The 20,916-nt window shown below is 45.1% G+C and overlaps 1 protein-coding gene across 1 annotated transcript in view; it reads left to right on the forward strand.

The window, feature by feature from the left end:
* Positions 1–20,916, forward strand: part of inppl1a (inositol polyphosphate phosphatase-like 1a) — a 219,207-nt gene that overhangs the window by 164,797 nt on the left and 33,494 nt on the right. The window contains exons 16-18 of the mRNA XM_038817686.1: positions 11,650–11,749; positions 11,841–11,929; positions 14,589–14,670. Coding sequence (XP_038673614.1) covers positions 11,650–11,749; positions 11,841–11,929; positions 14,589–14,670 — 271 coding nt within the window. The remainder of the gene's footprint in view (positions 1–11,649; positions 11,750–11,840; positions 11,930–14,588; positions 14,671–20,916) is intronic.

The raw sequence follows: 20,916 nt of genomic DNA on the forward strand, positions 1-20,916 counted from the left end.
CCTAACAGTCCTTTCATTGATTCAACCAAGCCTAGGCAGAGAGCATTGGCTGACTATTAGACCCAAGGAAGCATTGCCGCCTATCTTTGCACAATTTGATCAGGTGAGACATGGTGTCGGTACCTATCTATGTTGCCTGGACTTTCTGCTGGGGATAACTGCCTGATTTTTCTGCAATTTTTTGCCATCCTCTCTGTAGCCCAGAACTGCTGACGCTAATAACACAACCCAATCAGCACACCTTCTGTCACCTGTCCTGGCCCAGGCTCAAGCATGGGGCCTTCCTGCCCGGGATGGTACTGTTTCGTACGTGACAATGTCATTGCACGGAGCATGTGCTGGTTGTCTTGAGAAATAAATTGTAGGCCCTTTGATTTACTCAACTTTCAATTGCAGCCAGTCTGTGGTCCAATTACTGTGATAGAGAGGGAGGTGGGACTGGCCATATCCAGGTGATCTTAACTTGCAACAATAAAATACACACTACGTCAAAATGGAATTGTGTCACATTATCTAGGTGGAAGGGAGAGCAACCTTCATTGTCACATTTACTGTTGGTGGTATTAAGTAAAATTGGGGGTGAGGGGGGAGAGGGACATTCCTTTGATGTACTTGCAGTAGATTCTGTTATCCTAAAGGCTGGTTGCAGGCACCCAGGCTTTTGCATCAGCCAACAGAAATGCAATCAAGTATCCCTAATTGATTTTCCACAGGCTCTTGAGCCAGCCAGACAAGTCATTGTCTCGGTGTTGGGTACTGTCTGCACAGCTCTGATCGTTAGCTTTTCACTCATCGGGAATCTGGACTTATTCTTTTAAATTATTTCCCATGGGATGTGGGCATCGTTGACAAAAGCAGCATTTAATGCCCATCCCTATTTGCCCTTGAGAGGAGTCTCTGCAGTCCATGTGGTGTAGATACACCCACAATGCTGCTCCGAAGGATGTTTCAGGATTTTGACCCAGCGACAGTGAAGCAATGAGATATAGTTCCAAGTCGAGAAGGTGTGCGACTTGAAGGGGAGTTTGGAGGTGATGATTGTGTTTCCATGTGTCTCCTTCTCTTGTCCTTCTGGGTGATGGGAGGTCACGGCTTTGGAAGGTGCTGTCTGAGGAGTCTTGGAGAGTTGCTGCAGTTCCTCTTGTAAATGGTAAACACTGCTGTATGCGCTGGATGTGTAGGGAGTGAATGTTGAAGGTGGTGATGGGGTGCTCAGTAGGCAGGCTGCTTTGTACTGGATGGCATTGAGCTTGTATGTTGTTGGAGCTGCACTCATCCAGGCAAATGGAGAGTATTCCATCGTATTCCTGATCTGTGATTTGTAGATAGGGGACATGCTTTGGCGAGTCAGGAAGTGGGTTACTTACCACAGAATTCCCAGCCTCTGACCCGCTCTTGTCACCACAGTAATTATATCCTGGTCCAATTAATTTTTTGTTCAATACTAACCTCCAGAATGTTAGTGGTGGGAGTTTCAACAATGTGATAATGCCATTGAACATCAAGGGACAATGATTAGATTCTCTTTCATTGGAGATGGTCATTGCCTGGCACATGTGGAATGCAAATGATATTTGCTACTTCTCAGCCCAAGCCTGTATGTTGTCCAGGTATTGCTGCATGTGGCCATAGAATGCCTAAATATGTGAGGAGTTGAACACTGCGCTCATGATGGAGGAAAGGGGTGGGTGGCGCAGTGGTTAACACTGCTGCCTCATGGCGCCAAGGACCCGGGTTCGATCCTGGTGCAGGGTCACTGTCTGTGGGGAGTTTGCACATTCCCCCCGTGTCTGCGTGGGTCTCACCCCCACAACCCACAGATGTGTAGGGTAGGTGGATTGGCCACACTAAATTGCCCCTTAATTGGAAAAATGAATTGGGTACTCTAAATTTATATTTTTAAAAAATGATGGAGGAAAGGTTATTGTTGAAGCAGCTGCTGAAGAAGGTTTGGTTACACCGAGGAAATCTGCAGTGATGTTCTCTGGCTGAGTAACTCACCTCATCGACAGGGATTAAGCAGCACAGAAATGTTTCACCACAGCCTTCCTCCACCCCAAATTATTTATTTTGAAATGGAACAACATGGGTGATAGCCGCAGAGTGCTGCTGATGAAGCTGCTTTCACATCTTCACATTCCGCTCATGGAGAACAATGGAAGGATTATTATGCTGATTACCAGGCTGAGGCAAGGTGAATGCTGTCTTCCATGGCCAAAACCAGCCAATAGCAAGACCTGTTAGTCCTATTTGACAATCAGGAATTCCCATTGGGAGGGGGCGTCCCCCACAGCCACTGGGCACGGGAATCCTGCTGGATTCAATTGGAATCCCAAGTTGTGGCTCCAGTCGACAGCAGGAGTAGGGTTCAAGCACCCGAGCCTCTTCACTCTTCAGGCAGGAATGTGCTACAGCCAATCTCCAAGGATCCTCAACATAACCTTCCAAACCACAACCTGGAGGGACAGCAGACACATGGGGACATCACTACCTGTAACCTCTCTCTATCGGGATGCACGCCATCCTGATTAAGACCATAAGACCATAAGACATAGGAGTGGAAGTAAGGCCATTCGGCCCATCGAGTCCACTCCGCCATTCAATCATGGCTGATGGGCATTTCAACTCCACCTACCAGCATTCTCCCCGTAGCCCTTAATTCCTCGCGACATCAAGAATTTATCTATCTCTGCCTTGAAGCCATTTAGCGTCCCGGCCTCCACTGCACTCCGCGGCAATGAATTCCACAGGCCCACCACTCTCTGGCTGAAGAAATGTCTCCGCATTTCTGTTCTGAATTTACCCTCTCTAATTCTAAGGCTGTGCCCACGGGTCCTCGTCTCCTCGCCTAACGGAAACAGTTTCTTTGCATCCACCCTTTCTAAGCCATGTATTATCTTGTAAGTTTCTATTAGATCTCCCCTTAGCCTTCTAAACTCCAATGAATACAATCCCAGGATCCTCAGCCGTTCATCATATGTTCGACCCGCCATTCCAGGGATCATCCGTGTAAATCTCCGCTGGACACGCTCCAGTGCCAGTATGTCCTTCCTGAGATGTGGGGCCCAAAACTGGACACCGTACTCCAAATGGGGCCTAACCAGAGCCTTATAAAGGCTCAGTAGCACATCGCTGCTTTTATATTCCAACCCTCTTGAGATAAATGACAACATTGCATTCGCTTTCTTAATCACAGATTCAACCTGCATGTTTACCTTTAGGGAATCCTCGACTAGCACTCCCAGATCCCTTTGTACTTTGGCATTATGAATTTTCTCACCGTTTAGAAAGTAGTCTATGCTTGGATTCTTTTTTCCAAAGTGCAAGACCTCACATTTTCTCACGTTGAATTGCATCAGCCATTTCCTGCACCACTCTCCCAAACTGTCTAGATCCTTCTGCAGCCTCCCCACTTCCTCAGCACTACCTGCCTGACCACCTAACTTTGTATCATCGGCAAACTTCGCTAGAATGCCCCCAGTCCCTTCATCCAGATCATTAATATATATGGTGAACAGCTGCGGCCCCAACACTGAACCCTGTGGGACACCGCTGGTCACCGGCTGCCATTCCGAAAAAGAACCTTTCATCCCAACTCTCTGCCTTCTGTCAGACAGCCAATCCTCAACCCATGCCAGTAGCTCACCTCGAACACCATGGGCCCTCGCCTTACTCAGCAGCCTCCTGTGTGGCACCTTATCAAAGGCCTTTTGGAAATCCAGATAGACCACATCCACTGGGTTTCCCTGGTCTAACCTACTTGTCACCTCCTCAAAGAATTCTAACAGGTTCGTCAGGCACGACCTCCCCTTACTAAATCCATGTTGACTTGTTCTAATCCGACCCTGCTCTTCCAAGAATTTAGAAATCTCATCCTTAACGATCGATTCTAGAATTTTACCAACAACCGAGGTTAGGCTAATTGGCCTATAATTTTCCATCTTTTGTCTTGATCCTTTCTTGAACAAGGGGGTTACAACAGCGATCTTCCAATCGTTCGGGACTTTCCCTGACTCCGGTGATTTTTGAAAGATCTCAACCAACGCTTCCGCTATTTCTTCAGCCACCTCCCTCAGAACTCTAGGGTGTAGCCCATCGGGGCCAGGAGATTTGTCAATTTTAAGACCTTTTAGCTTTTTTTAGCACCATCTCTTTTGTAATGGCAACCATACTCAACTCAGCCCCCTGACCCTCTATAATTTTTGGGATATTACTCATGTCTTCCACTGTGAAGACAGACGCAAAGTACTTATTAAGTTCTCCAGCCATTTCCTCGTCTCCCATCACTAGCCTTCCGGAATCAGTTTGAATTGGCCCAATGTCTACTTTGGCCTGTCGTTTGTTTCTTATGTATTGAAAGAAACTTTTACTATCATTTCTTATATTACTGGCTAGCCTGCCTTCATATTTGATCCTCTCCTTCCTTATTTGTCTTTTTGTTAACCTCTGTTTGTTTTTGTAGCCTTCCCAATCTTCTGATTTCCCAGTGCTTTTGGCCACTTTATAGGATCTCTCTTTTTCTTTGATACATTTCCTGACCTCCTTTGTCAGCCATGGCTGTCTAATCCCGCCCCGGATAATCTTTCTTTTCTTGGGGATGAACCTCTGTACAGTGTCCTCAATTATGCATACAAACTCCTGCCATTTTTGCTCTGCTGTCTTCCCCACTAGGGTCTGCTTCCAGTCGATTTTCGCCAGTTCCTCTCTCATGCCCTCGTAATTACCTTTATTTAACTGTAACACCATTACATCCGATTTTGCCTTCTCTCTTTCAAACTGCAGACTGAACTCAACCATATTATGATCGCTGCTTCCTAAGTGTTCCCTTACTTTAAGATCTTTTATAAAGTCTGATTCATTACATAGCACTAGGTCCAGAATAGCCTGCTCCCTTGTGGGCTCCATGACAAGCTGTTCCAAAAAGCCATCTTGTAAGCATTCCATGAATTTCTTTTCTTTGGATCCACTGGCTACGTTATTTACCCAATCCACCTGCATATTGAAGTCCCCCATGATCACCGTGACCTTGCCTTTCTGACATGCCTTTTCTATTTCCCGGTACATGTTGCGCCCCTGGTCCTGACCACTGTTAGGAGGCCTGTACATAACTCCCATTATGGTTTTTTTTGACTTTGTGGTTCCTCAATTCTACCCACACAGACTCCACATCATCCGACCCTATGTCGTTTAGTGCCATAGATTTAATTTTGTTCTTAACTAACAAGGCAACCCCACCCCCTCGGCCCACCTCCCTGTCTTTTCGATAGGTTGTATATCCTTGGATGTTTAACTGCCAGCCCTGAACCCCCTGCAGCCATGTCTCTGTGATGCCTACCACATCATAATCATTCACGATGATCTGTGCCATTAGTTTGTCTATTTTGTTACAAATGCTACGAGCATTCAGGTAAAGTGCCTTAATGCTAACTTTCTTATCATTACAGATATTGGAAGTCCTAAGATGTCCAAAGCTATCCTTCCTTTTTGTTGAATTCCTAGTCTGCCTCAAGCTTAAATCCACCTGCCTACATGTTATCCTCCTGCGTATCTTGCCATTTAACTCCATGCTCCCTGTCGCTTTCACTTTCCCTTCCCCCCAACTCAGAAGTTTAAAGTCCTACTGACCACCCTATTTATCCTCTTCGCTAGAACACTGGTTCCAGATCGGTTCAGGTGGAGACCGTCCCAACGGTACAGATCCCCCCGGTTCCAAAACTGATGCCAATGTCCCATGAAGTGGAATCCTTCTTTCCCACACCAATCCCTTAGCCACGTGTTTACTTCCCTAATTTTCTTGTCCCTATGCCAATTGGCACGTGGCTCGGGCAGTAATCCGGAGATTATGACCCTTGAGGACCTGTATTTCAATTTTCTTCCTAGTGCTTGATAGTCCCCGAACAGGTCCTCCACCCTAGCTTTACCTATGTTGTTAGTCCCAACGTGGACCACAACAACTGGATCCTCCCCCTCCCGCTCCAATATCCTTTCAAGCCGGTCAGAGATGTCCCGCACCCTGGCACCGGGCAGGCAACACACCATGCGAGACTCCCGATCCAGCTTGCATAGGATACTATCTGTCCCCCTAATTATAGAATCCCCTATAACAACTACTTGTCTTTTTACTCCCCCCTCTTGAATGGCCTTCTGCACCATGGTACCGTGGTCAGCTGGCTCATCCTGTCCAGGGATGGGAACGATATCACTGTTCCTTCACCTCCCTTGGGTCAAAAAACTATAACTGCAAACAGCAGCGAGTGTGCCCAGACCCAGATGGACTGCAGCAGCAGTTCAAGGTGAGAGCTCCACCACCATCTTCTCAAGGTCAATTCCGAATGGGCAACAAATTATTTCCTTTCCAGCAACGCTCCAATTTCGTAAGAAATAGGAGGATGAGTAGACTATATGGCCTGTCAAGCCTGCTCTGCCATTGTGTGAACATGGTGGATCTTGGTCTTCAATCCACTTTCCTGCCCACTCCCCATAACCCATTTGGTTTCCTAAGACAAGAAAAATTGGGGTGTCTCAGCCATAAATGTATGGACAGTAAGAAGTCTTACAACACCAGGTTAAAGTCCAACATGTTTGTTTCAAACACTAGCTTTCGGAGCACTGCTCCTTCCTCGGGTGAAGCACCTGAGGAAGGAGCAGTGCTCCGAAAGCTAGTGTTTGAAACAAACATGTTTGACTTTAACCTGGTGTTGTAAGACTTCTTACTGTGCTCACCCCAGTCCAACACCAGCATCTCCACATCATAAATGTATGGAGTGATGGAGCACCCTCACAATCGTTTGTGGTAGAGAATTCCAAAAATTCACAACCCTTTTGAATGAAGAAGTTTCTCCTTACCCCAGTTTTAAAAACTAGCCCCCTCATCCTTGCGCTAGATTCCCCAGCGAGGGGGAACAATGTCTCGGTATCGATTCTGTTCAGCCTCTTCAGAATCTTGAATATTTCAATGAGATCATCTCCCATTCTTCTAAACGCCCAAGAATGCCAAACCAATTTAGTCAGCATCTCATCATCGGACAACCCTGTCAGCCCAGGGGACCATTCTAGTGAACCTTTGCTGCACCACCTCTAATACGTTCATATCCTTCCTTAAATATGGAGACCAGATTCCAGATGGTGTTGTTAGTCTGTAAAATTACATTTTTAAAAATAATCTTTATTAATGTCACAAGTAGGCTGACATTACACTGCAGTGACGTTACTGTGAAAAGCCTCTAGTTGCCACACTCCAGCGCCTGTTCAGGTACATAGAGGGAGAATTCAGAATGTTCAAATGACCTGATAGCACGTCTTTGGACTGTGGGAGGAAACCGGAGCACCCGGAGGAAACCCACGCAGACACGGGGAGAACGTGCAGGCAGTGAGCTGAGCCAGGAATTGAACCTGGGACCCTGGTGCTGTGAAGCCTGTATAATTCTTGTACTTCAATCCTCTTGCAATAAAGCCCAACACAGCATTTGCTTTCCTAATTGCTTGCTGTACCTGCGTGTACACACAAGTCTCTTTGAATATCAACATTTTCAAGTTTCACTCCTCTTAAAAAGAAAATTCTGCTTTTTTACTCTTGCGACCAAACATCACACTTTCCCATGTTATACGCCATCTGCCATCTTCTTGTCCACTCGTTTAACCTGTGACTATATCTCGTTGCAGCCTCTGACTCCATAGACCCATAGAATTCTTACAGTGTAGAAGGAGACCATTAGGGCCATCGACTGCGCCAACCCCCTGAAAGAGCATCCTACCTAAGCACACTCCCTATCTCCGTAACACCATATTCCCACCTAACCACATCCCTGGACACTAAGGGGCAATTTATCACGGCCAATCTACCTAACCTGCACATCTTTGGACTGTGGGAGGAAACTGGAGCACCCGGAGGAAACCCACCATGCCGCCACGTCACAGCTCAGTCTCCTCACAGCTTATTTTCCCATCTAGTTTTGGATGATCAGAATGCTTAGATACGTTACTCTCTGACTCTTCTAAGTCAGTGTTTCCCAACCTTTTTTATGTCATGGCGCACTTTTATATTATCAAGCATATTGAGGCACACCTCTTCTTTTCTCCAACTGAACTGCCCTCTCACAAAAACTATGTATCTCTAAAACTTCCAAAAAACATGTAAAGCCACCATTTAATACAATTTTTACAATAGTTTATAATTAAAGCCATTTGCAAGTCAAATATAATATTGGAGCCTATTTCTCCTTCTCTTAAGTTTAGTGGTTCCTGTTTCTTGTCTCTGTCTTCTTCCTCTAGTGGGAACATTGTTTTTTTTTGTTTCTCTCTTCTCTCATGTTTTCTACCCCTCCCTGTCTCCCTCTCTTCTTCCAGGCTTTTGAGTTTTTGCTCAGGCGCTACAGGGCCTTTGCCTTCAACTCCGTGGTCAAGATCTCCAATTCCCAAAGAACTTGGGAACTCCTGTGCATACATCAGCCAGGGAAGAACTGAGTGTGCAAGGTTTGGGATGTTTTATATTGGTAATGTGAACCATGTCTGTGCCAGCCGGAAAGGGTCACTTATGCGCAGTTCTGATTTTTTTACGTTGGTCGTACGCATAGCCCGAACTGATGTTAAAAATTCCGAATTGTGTAAGTGTGGCCAATTCCCGACCAGCGCATGACGGTTCGGATTACCAACATAAAACAATCCAAACCATGCATTTGTGCCCCATTCCCAGCCGACGTATGTGTGGGAGGCCCGAGCTTCATCGGGACTTGGAGATGCCGACCACGGAGCTGAAAATTAAGATTCAATTTAGTTTATTTACATTAATGTGTAATCATTTTGAACCTTATTTTACGCCACATGTGAGGCCTTCATGGTACACTAGTTGGGAACCCCTGATCTAAGACATTAATATAGATAAATAGCTGAGACCCCAGCATCGATCTTCGGGGCACTTCGCTAGTCACACCCTGCCAACTTGGAAATGCCCCATTTGTCCCTACTTTCTGCTTCTTGTTGTTAACCAGTCCTCCACCCATGCTGATCTACCACCCGACTCCATGTGCCCTATATTGTGTATTAACCTTTTGTGTGACACCTTATCAAATGTCTTTTGAAATCCAAGCATACAGCATCTATTGGTTCCTCTTTATCTATCCGATGAAATACACCTTTTAAAAAAAAAACTCTAGGATTTCCCTTTTGTAAAACCATGTTAACTTGTTCTAATCATTCTTTGATTTTCCAAGTGCATTGTTAAGACTCAATAGATTCTGGCATCAATAATATGTCAGGCTAACTTGTTTTCTCTCCCTCCTTTCTTGAATAGTAGTGTCACATTTGCTAATTTCTAATCTGCTGGTACCATTATTACGATCCCAGACCTCAACTGTTGCTAGGATACTGGACAGAACTCCAATATTTTGTTTCATTTGTAAGACTGTGAGGAATGGATACTTTGCTCCAGGAGTGATTCAACGCACAAATAGGGATAATATATTACTAACACAGAATTAAAATAACTTAAACATTCCATGAGAAATAGCTTGCAATTACCTGTTAAACAATGCTTAACAATGACAACGAAGCAACAGTTCCTAACTGTTATCTTTTATCTCCACTCAAGCAAAACCCATCTCCGGTCAAAGTCCACTTTAAAATACAGTTAGCCAACTCGCTGAAAAGGGATGTCTTGGATAAACCACTTTGAGAAAGAGATCCTCCTGGAAACAGCTTGCATATCTTTGCCTGTCTCAAGCTACTGTTTAAACCACTAGCCTGAGACACTGCTTCTGTCCTGTACACAGGCAAACCCTAACTCACTGTCTTGAGAACAGATGCTTGTCTGGTCTGGTCCCAGTCAAATCTTTAACTGAACTGTTTTTTCTTCCCCAGAAACTGCTAGTCTGTCCACAGACAGAACTAAACTCTGTATTGAGAGCAGTTGCTTCTCTGTTCACATCCCAATCTAAAACTGAATTTCTTCAACTACAATCTCAACACCTGACTGCCTCAGCCCCTGACTCCTCCCATTAACTACATCACCTGACTAAAACTAAACACAATGGGCGGAATTCTCCGCAGGGGGCCGAATTCGTGAAGGCCGTCGTGAACTCGGCCGAGGTTCACGATGGCCTCGGAGCCCGCTCCCCGCACCTAATTCAACCCCACCCGGGGGGCTAGGAGCGGACCTCCGTCTTTCTTGGCAGCGACCTCGTCACGCCGAGAATGTGAAGTCATTCGCGCAGGCGCGGGTTGCCAGTTCCAACCTGCGCATGCGCGGATGACTTCATCGCGCAGACGGCACGAACCCGCGCATGTGCGGTGGCCGTCTTTCTCTTCAGCCACCCGGCAAGACGTGGCGGCTTGATCTTGCCGGGCGGCGGAGAGGAAAAGAGTGCGTCCGTTTTGGACGTCGACCCGACGATCGGTGGGCACCGATCGTGGACCTGTCCCCTCCCGAGCACAGTCGTGGTGCTTCCGTCCCAATCGGGCCCCTAGATGCCCCAAACGGATGCAGCGACCAGGTGTGTTTGCCGCCGTCGTGAAACGGGCGTGAAGAGCCGGCCACTCGGCCCATCGGGCTCGGAGAATCGGCGTTTGCCGGGAAAAACGGCGAGCGGCGATTTTTCCGAGCCGGGGGTGGGGGGAGAGGGAGAGAATCGCGGGGGGCGCCAGAGGGGCGTAAAATTGTGTCGGGGGGCCCTCCCACGATTCTCCCGGGCCGCGTTGGGAGCGGAGAATCGCGCCCAATGTCTCTAATTATCTACTCCCCATGGAGCCTTCTTAATTTAAACAAAAGTCCATTAGCCCAACTTCAGCAAACAATTTACTTGGTTGGAATGAATTATGATCTTTCCTTTACGATGCTTTAATTGCACCTCTCTCCAAAATGTGTCTGCTGCCTTTCAAACCCGGATTTTAAAACGCATGACTGCAGCAGTCATACGCTGACCCAGACTTTTAACCCTTACTGCACCAAATACATATAGTATACATCTGAAATTCCTACATTTGTCACCCTATTCCAGAATGTAGGGAAGTTTGGAAAATCACAGCCAACACATTAATTATCTCTTTAGCTTTATCCCTAGTTGTTTCCGCAACGTGTTCCTCCAGGAAACTGTCAAGAGAGCATTCCATAGACTCATTGTCCACACCACTTTTGCCAATTTGATTGATCAATCTATATGAAGATTAAAGCCCCCGACAACTATTACATTGCCTTTGTTACAGGCTCTAATAAATAATTCTTTAATTCTTCGTCCAGTGGTGTAAGTACTGTTCGGGAGCTTTCTGACTCTTGCTATTTCTAATCTCCAAACTTAGTGATTCTACATCATGATCTTCTGAACCAAGATCCTTTCTCACTGATATCCTGTTGTCATCTTTTATTATGAAAGAGTTTATATTAAAGAAAAGAGCCAAAGACACACTCGGTTTTGATAAGGTAAACCAAATAGACCGATTTGTGACCGTCTCCGTGCCAACTGTTCCCTCTGTTACAGCCACAGTGACGCAGAGGTATCCCCCTTCTGTAACTCAAAGTCAGTGAGGCGAACAGTCACAGCCCCCCTTTGTCCCATCTTTAATCCCAAGCTGACATTGGCTAACTTGGCCTCATTGGCATCATTTCTCAATACCTCATTTGCATTTTGCTCCCTTTTCATTCTGTGTTTCTCCATTCAGGACATACTCAATTACATTAACAGGAAGGAGTTTGAACCTCTTCAGAAAGTTGACCAACTAAACCTGGAGAAAGAGAAAAGTAAAATATTTCTTCGATTTTGTAAGTACTCCTGTTATATTGTCCGTTGTTCATGGCCAAGGCTTCGTCCAGAAGGTTTGACTCATTTGTTTCATATTTGGTCTACCGGTAGATGAAGAGGAAATCACATTCCCTCCAACGTATCGATATGAGCGAGGTTCCCGGGATGTCTACGTTTGCCACAAGCAGAAGCCTACTGGGGTATGTAACGGCTTTCCTAGTCTTTCATACGTTGCTAATCTTGCAGACTGCTTGTCATTTCTCCCACTCCTCTTGTCACCACCCACAATAAAGCTGCTGTAATCATGGCATTATTAGGGCCATTGGTTTGCAATTAATGAGTAGCTCCGGGCGCATTTTAAGTCTTGGAACCATCAAGTCTGGAACTAGAGCCCCTAAAAACGGCTACGAATCTTACAAATGCTCTACCCCAAAAAACTGTGGATACTCAACGATCAAAAGGATTTGGGGTATTCGTGGAATTGAGGGAAATGGGATTAGAGTGGAAAAGAGAACGATTAGCCATGATATCAAGTGATGGAGCAGGCACCGTCTACTCCTTTTTATCATAGGTTCTTCAGAAGAGGAGCAGGCTGTCTTGCCCATTGTGGCTGTACCGACTCTTTGATAGTGCGACCTAATTAGTCCTAACACCCCCACCATCCTACCCCTCAAACTCTTTCCTCCAGAGATCTGCAAATTTTTCCTTTTTGAAGAATTTATCTGGTCCCAGTTTTAAATCTACAAGATTATGAGGGGCATGGATAGAGTGGAAGGGCATGCACTCTTTCCCAGAGTGGACAGGACAGTCACCAGGGGGCATAGGTTTAAGGTCTGTGGGGCAAAGTTTAGAGGAGATGTGCGTGGCAGGTTTTTTATACAGAGGGTCGTGAGTGCCTGGAACGCGCTGCCAGGGGAGGTTGTGGAAGCAGATACATTAACGGCGTTCAAAATGCATCTTTTAAAAAAATATATAAATTTAAAGTACCCAATTCATTTTTTCCAATTAAGGGACAATTTAGCGTGGGCAATCCACCTACCTTGCACATCTTGGGGTCGTGGGGGCGAAAGGCACGCAAACACGAGGAGAATGTGCAAACTGCACGCGGACAGTGACCCAGAGCCGGGATCGAACCCGGGACCTCGGCGCCGTGAGGCAGCAGTGCTAACCACTGCGCCACCGTGCTGCTCAGTTCAAAAAGCATCTTGACAAACACATGGATAGGATGGATATAGAGAGATACGGCACAAGGAGGTGCTGAGGCTTTGGCCAAGAGTGGTATCATGATGGGTATAGGCTTGGTGGGCTGAATGGCCTGTACCTGAGCTGTATTGTTCTGTGTTCTACTTTGAAAATTACTTTTCAAACTGCTTCCGTCGCTCTTTCAGACGGTTCATTCCAGGCCACAGAAGTTGTTTTGGGTTCTGACTTGTGGTTGGACGGTGCCATTCCACACCCCTGTCTGTTTTTCCATGGAAGGCCGGTAGCCTTGCTTTGAGACCTGGGATTGCTCTTTAATCGGGGACAGTGATTAGTGGCAGCTGAATAAATCAAGTTGCGTTCTGTGATGGCATCCTCAAATGCTTTTAATCTGTTATTTAGGATCAAATTCCATGGTTCCATTAGTTTTGCTTACGAAAAGGGAACTGAGTAACGTTGACATTTAAATTGGGTTATAACAACTAATGTCCATTTAAATTTGAACTTTCAACACCCCATCAAGAAAAGCATTTGAATTGTCGTTTCCTATTTATACCACACAGCTGACGCTCGCGAAACAAGGTCCGTATTTGAATGCGAATATGTCGGAAATTTGAAATAAAAACAGAAAATGCTGGCAAAACCCGTGGCAGGTCAGGCAGCATCTGTGGGGAGGGAAATGGCTAACGGTTCGGTTCAACAACCTTTTGTCCAAACGCTCGTTTGGTCGTTTCCTCCTTGCACTCAAAAAAAAATGCAAGTGACCTTTCTTTGAGTCAGGCTCAGCTTTGAGGAAGTTTGACAACTGTTCCTTTTCACTTCTTCCTCCCCACCACCTCAGGGAAAAATACTTAAATTCTGACCAACATGTCTCCCGATGTCACAGCTGGCTGTTCAGCTTGCTGGTCATGAGCCTTGTCTCGTGCAAAGGGACTTTTTTTTAAATTCAGGGGATATTTAGCAGCTTTTTAAGACGACTGAATGGCTCTCTTCGTCGGATCTGCAAACTATTTCCAATGTCCAGCCAGTAAAAAGGGACAAAAATATAAGAAGAGGTAAAATCTCTCACATGCAGAGACCTGTATCCCTTAACCTCATAGAATATCAATATTTCACAGCCTACGTATGGACGTGGGCGGAACGGTAGCACAGTAGTTAGCACACTTGCTTCAAACCTCCAGGGTCCAAGGTTCGATTCCCAGCTTGGGTTACTGTCTGTGCGGAGTTTGCACGTTCTCCCTGTGTCTGTGTGGGTTTCCTCCGGGTGCTCCGGTTTCCTCCCACAGTCCAAAGCTGCTTAGGTTAGGTGGATTGGCCATGATAAATTGCCCTTGGTGTCCAAAAAAGGTTGGGTCGGGTTACTGGGTTACGGGTATAGGGTGGAGGTGTAGGCTTAGGTAGGGTGCTCTTTCCCAGCGCTGGTGCAGACTCGATGGGCCGAATGGCTTCCGTCTGCCCAGTAAATTCTATGATTCTCAGCACAGAACTAGGCCATTTGGCCCATCGTTCCTGTGTCGGCTCTCTGAAAGATGCTGAGAGGTGACGGGAAGGCAGGTAAAGCAGATGAAGCTGGCAAAATGGAGCAGTACGAAGCAGCCTATGATCCTACTGGAATAAATGTGATGGTAGTGTGAATGTAGGTGCTCTTTCTGCCGACAGGTCCGCACAAATGTTCCGTCGTGGTGTGACAGAATTTTGTGGAAATCGTACCCCGAGACTCACATCATTTGTAATTCATACGGTGAGTAATGTGGCCTTGACCCATCCCCTTTGATAACACTGCTTTATTAGTGCGCATTCTCTTCAGTTGTCATGAATGTTACAAACAGTGCAGTTCACAAATAGTTTTGAAATATTTTTAACATTGGCAGGAGTAAGCCATTCGCCTCTTTTGTCCCTGTTCCATGCTATAGGGGGACATACATTTGAGGTAGCTTAGTGCTATGCTTTCAACTATCTGTTCTAACCTCTGCACCATCGAATTGAATGCAATCGTACGTAATCTGGTAATTGTGCAGGTATCATCCTTTATATGTTAGCAGCTGAATGGAACATAGAGGTCCCTCTATATTGTTATGGGCCAGGGTTTAGAGGACCCCAAAGTGTATCATGGAGTTCACCTGACCCACAACTTTTACTAGATTGTGGTATGGGGAGCACACGGCCCACTCTACCGGTGTGGTACAGCAGAAATGGAAAAGTATTTTTTAAAGCAAAACAATGTTTATTCTACAAACTCAAGTTAAACTTTTAAAAACATAGTGAACATCTTAGCAACCATCAATTCAAATGCAACCCCCAAAGAATACAACACTACGTAATCCCTAAACTTTCCTTTTAACATCCATAAGACATTTAAAAAAACCTTTTAACAGAAGCACCTCAGGTTTAAATTCACTACTGAGAACAGTTATCACTCTGAATTCACCAAATGATCTAGATAGTCTTTACATGGCAGAGAGAACAACATTACACATTCTCTGGCTGACTGCAGCTCCAACACTGAAACAAAACCAAAAAAAACAGACATACCCAAGCTTATCTCAAAGTGAAACTAAAAAGCAGAGCCAGAGTTCAGCTCCACCCACATTCTGACATCACTGCAGTAACTTGAGCAGACAAACATTTTTTAAAGTGACATTCTCATGACAATATGGTCTGTAACTCATGAGGGTTACCTGTGTAGCAGTTTTGTAATGTGGTGATCAATTTAGTAAGCAGTTGTGTGACGTACAGCAATAATGTGCCTTTATAAAATGCCTTTAATGTGGTAAGGTGTTCCAAAGGAACCGTAATTACATAATTTCACACAGAGCAACAGCATGAGATATTAAGGCAGTGATCAAAAGCTTCATCAACATGATAGATATTTATGAGTGTCATAAAGGAAGAGAAGGAGAGAAAGACTCAGAATTTTAGGGAGGAATTCCAAAGCATTGAGCCCAGGAAGCTGGTGTTCAGTGGTGAAGTGAAGGAAAACTAAATAGACTAGAGACCATAATTGCAGACCCACAGATATCTCAAAGGGTTGGAGGAATTGACAGAGATAGGGAGGGCCAGACCACTGCAGGATTTTAACAACAAGATGACTATTTTAAGTTAGGCGATGCATTAGCAGGAAACAATGTAGATCAATAAGCACAGGGGTGATGGGTGAACAGAGCTCGATGTGAATTAGGGCACAGGCAGTAAGTTTATGGAGGGTATTTTCTTTTTGCCGCCTCTTCCCTTGGATCAGTCCTGGCATTAATCACTATCTTTGTGTTAGAAAAGTGCTTCCCCACATCAGTTTCTATAACAGGAGTGGGCAAACATTGCAGCTGGAAATCCACATCTGGGTATGAAAATTACAAAGGGACATAGGAAATAGGAGCAGTCGTAGGCCATTCAGTCCCTCGAGCCCGCTCCGCTATGCAATAGATCCTGATGATCATCTGCCTCTGACTTTTTCCTTACTATCCCCATATCCCATGTCATTTGTATGGAGAAACCTGTTGAGCATACTCTATGATTGAGCTTCCACCTCCCTCTGGGGTAGAGAATTCCAGAGTCACCCCCATCTGAGTGAAGAAATTCCTCCTCGTCTCAGCCTTAACAGGCCTGCCGCTGACAGCATCCCCTGGTTTTAGACCCACCAGGCAGGGGAAACATCCCATCCACATCTACCCGGTCAAGCCCTGTAAGAAGTTCAAAGTTTCAATGTGATAACCTCTCATTATTTGAAACTCTGGAGATCAGGCCCAGTCTCCTCATACCATAATGCTGCCATCCCAGGGATTAGCCTGGTGAACCTCCATTCCACTCCCTCTATGTCCACAACTGTGCGCGATTCTCCAGGTGTGGTCTCACTAAGACTCTGTACAATTGCAGCAAGATATCTTTGCTCCTGTACTCCAATTTCCTTGTGATTCAGGCTAACATCCAATTTGCCTTACTAATTGCTTGCTGCACCTGCATGTGACTCTTAGTGACTCATGAACATAGATACCCAGATCCCTTTGGATATCAACATTTCCCAGTCTCTGGGACAGCACGGTGGCGCAGTGGTTAGCGTTGCTGCCTCACGGCGCCGAGGTCCCAGGTTCGATCCCGGCTCTGGGTCACTATCCGTGTGTAGTTTGCACATTCTCCCCGTGTTTGCATGGGTTTCGCCCCCACAACCCAAATATGTGCAGGGTAGGTGAATTGGCCACGCTAAATTGCCCCTTAATTGGAAAAATGAATTGGTACTCTAAACTTAAGAAAAAAAAACATTTCCCAGTCTCTGACCACTTAAGACACACTCTGCCTTTTTATCCCCTATCAAGGTGAATCACTTCACGCTTATTCATATTTGCCATCTGCCATTTTCGTTCCCATTCACTTAGCCTGTCCAAATCCCCTTGAAGTCTCACAATTTACGTTCCCACATAGTTTTGTCATCAGCAAATTTAGAAATGTTACATTTGATCCCCATCTCCAAATTATTTATGTAGATTGTGAGCAGCTGTAGCCCAAGCACCGATTCTTGCTGTACCCCACTAGACACAACCTGCCACCCTGTGAATGGCCCATTTATTCCTACTCTGTATTGTCTGTTAACCAATTCTCAATCCACGCCAGTATATTACCCCAAACCCATGTGCTCTAATTTTATTTACTAACCTCTTTATGGGACCTTATCTAAAGCCTCCTGAAAATCCAAATCCACAGCACCCACTGGTTTTCCTTTATCTAACCTGTAAGTAACATCCTCAAAACAAATTCCTACAAACGTGATTTCCCTTTCATAAATCCATGTTGACTCTACCCAGTCATATTTTCTAAATGTCCAGATATCATATCCTTAGTCTAACATTTTTTTCACTACTGACATCGAACTAACAGTTCTCTCGTTTTCTATTTTCTCACCGCCTCCTTTCTTAAATAATGGGGCTACATTTCCAAGTTCCCAGTCTGCAGGGACCTTTCCAGAAAAGCTAGAATTTTGAAAGATAATCACCAGTGCACGCACTATCTCTATAGTAACCTCTTTCAACACTCTGGGATGGTAGGTCTGATCCAGGGGATTTATCAACCTTCAATCCCATTAATTCTTCAAGTACTACCTTTATTGGTACTAATTTATTTCAGTTTCTCATTTTCACACGCCCCTTGGTTCCCGAGTATTTGAGAGATTTTTTCGTATCTTCCTCTGTGAAGACAGACGCAAAGTAATTGTTTAGTTTTTCTGTCATTTCTCTATTCTCCATTGTAAATTCTCCTGCCTTTGCCTGCACTGGACCCATATTTGCGTGGCTTCTCTTTTCCTTTTTACATACTTGGAGAAGCTTTTGGACTTTGCTTTTATATTTCTCGCTAGCTTGTGTTCATATTCTCTCCTTTTCGGTTTCTTGGTCCTCCTTTGCTGGATTCTAAGGTGCTCCCAATCCTCGGGCTTACTGCCACTTCTGTCATCCATATGTTCCACTTCCTCTGATCAAATGCAATCTTTGGCTTCGTTAACCATGAATGGTTCACCTTTCCTGGTGGGTGTTTGTGTATAAGAGGAATGTATATTTGTTGTAGATCATGCAATGCTTCTTTAGCTGTTGTCTGTCTACTGTCAAATATTTTAATGTTTTCTTCAATCACCATAGTCAACTTGCCCCCTATCTCTTCGTAGTTTCCTTTGTTCAAGTTAAGACCCTAGTTTCGGAATGAACTGTACCACATTCAAACTTAATGTAAAATTCTATCATATTATGGTCACTATTTCCCAAAGGCTCCTTTATAAAGCTATAATTAATCCCTTTCTTATTACATTACACTATAATCTAAAATAGGCTGTTCCTTTTTTTAAAAAAACATTTCCAATTAAGGGGCAATTTAGCGTGGCCAATCCACCTACCCTGCACATCTTTGGGTTGTGGGGGTGAGACCCACGAAGACACAGGGAGAATGTGCAAACTCCAGACAGACAGTAACCCGGAGCCAGGATCGATCCCGGGTCCTCGGTGCCATGAGGCAGCAGTGCGTCACCGTGCTGCCCCATCCCTGCAGCCCCATCCCTGCAGTATCCTAATGATGCATTACAATAATTTTTTATAATTTTTTTTTACAAATTTAGTGTACCCAATTCATTTTTTTCCAATTAATGGGCAACTTAGCATGGTGAATCCACCTATCCTGCACATCTTTGGATTGTGGGGGCGCAACCCAGGCAAACACGGGGAGAATATGCAAACTCCACACTAACAGTGACCTAGAGCCGGGATCGAACCTGGGACCTCGGCGCCGTAAGGCAGCAGGGCTAACCCACTGCGCCACCGTGCACCCTATGCAGTACAATAATGAAACCAAGGATTGTAAAAGGACATATTATAATGGATATTGGCAATCTCAGCCTCTTCCAATTCCTGTTGAGGTAATCATGAGAAGGCCTAATTGAGCAGCTCGTGGCAAATCACCTGACTGATAATTCCCTTTCCCTTCTATACCCCAATGAGTCAAGTCCTGTTTCCATGAGCTGGACTAAAGGTTAATAGAGGTTGTATAATAACCATTGACACCATGACCCCAACATCTCCGTTATCTCTGCCTTTCACTGATGTTTCACTTGTGCCAGTCTGCCTTGGAATCCTAAAGTCCAAACATTTATTTATTTATTTATTTTATAAATTTAGAATACCCAATTATTTTTTCCAATTAAGGGGCAATTTAACGTGGCCAATCCACCTAGCCTGCATATCTTTGGGTTGTGGGGGTTAAACCCACGCAGACACGGGGAGAATGTACAAACTCCACTCGGACAATGACCCAGAGCCGGGATTCAAATCCGGGTCCTCAACGCCGTAGGCAGCAATGCTAACCACTGTGCCACCGTGCTGCCCTAAAGTCCAAACATTAGACTTGAATTAATCAGCATGACTTCTTTCGTCCACCATCCTTGGCTAGACTACAAATATTGTCGCAAGCGTCCAGTTATTTGTACTGCTCTGCGTGCTTCTCAGAGTGCATTCCTCTCTTTTGTGGGTAGCCATATATTCCTTGAAAAACGACAACCTCTGACCACCGATAATTGCTAATTTACTGTATGGTTAACTTACCAAATGTTGCTTCCTGTGTTTATTGGATCCTCAGACACAGCCGTGGGTCATATCAAAAGGTCCCACCAGCTGGATGTGACTGCAGTTTGCCCATTCCTACTCTACAAAATCTCCTTTCATTTGCCTGTCTTTAAAGCTGAAGAGTTTTGGGGGAAGAATATTGAAGGGAACAGATATCTGCATGACGCTGATGTGGGTTTTCGCCAAATTATCTGAACTGTGTGAATAGCAGAATTGATTTGTAAATCAGACAATTTAAGGACATTAAAATATATAACAAGTTGAACTGAAATCCCGTCTGCCTGTGATGTGAAAGATCCCTGAGATCTTCTCAAAGAGCCAGGGTGCCTGAGCTAACTATCCTTCCCCTGTCTTTGGTTATTTATCTTGGGGGTTTTCTTTCTGGGATATTGCTGTGCCCTAATCGCGATCATCTTTGCCTAAAGTCACCTAAACCAGCCACCACATGATTGCATGTGGAACATGACAGAGAGGTGATATAAATGCTTGGGAGGAGCATGGTATAAAATCAAGCCTATTGTTCAGTTTGTTTTGCACTGATGTTTCCTTTACTTTTGTTTTTCATATATATGATTCCCCTCTCTTTTGCGCCCCCTCCCCACCCCCATTCTAAATCCATCTCAACTCGATCACAAACCACAGCAAAGAAGAAGAACATGTGGTCTTCATCAGTGTCTCCATGAAATCAGATACCCAGTAATCATGGGATCAGATCCAAAACACCACAAGGAGCCAGCTGTTGCAGTTCAGCATTGGAATTTCAGCGACTCAGAGCTGCTCTCAAAGCTGACGCTTCCATTTGTATGTCTCGTGGATAGCGTGTGTGGCCAAGTGACCCCTCCCTCACCATTTTCCCTGTGCCTTCAAACAGGAGCCTACTGGAATCTCCGCGTGCACAA

The sequence above is a fragment of the Scyliorhinus canicula genome, chromosome 14, assembly GCF_902713615.1.
Source record: "Scyliorhinus canicula chromosome 14, sScyCan1.1, whole genome shotgun sequence".
NCBI lineage: Eukaryota > Metazoa > Chordata > Chondrichthyes > Carcharhiniformes > Scyliorhinidae > Scyliorhinus > Scyliorhinus canicula.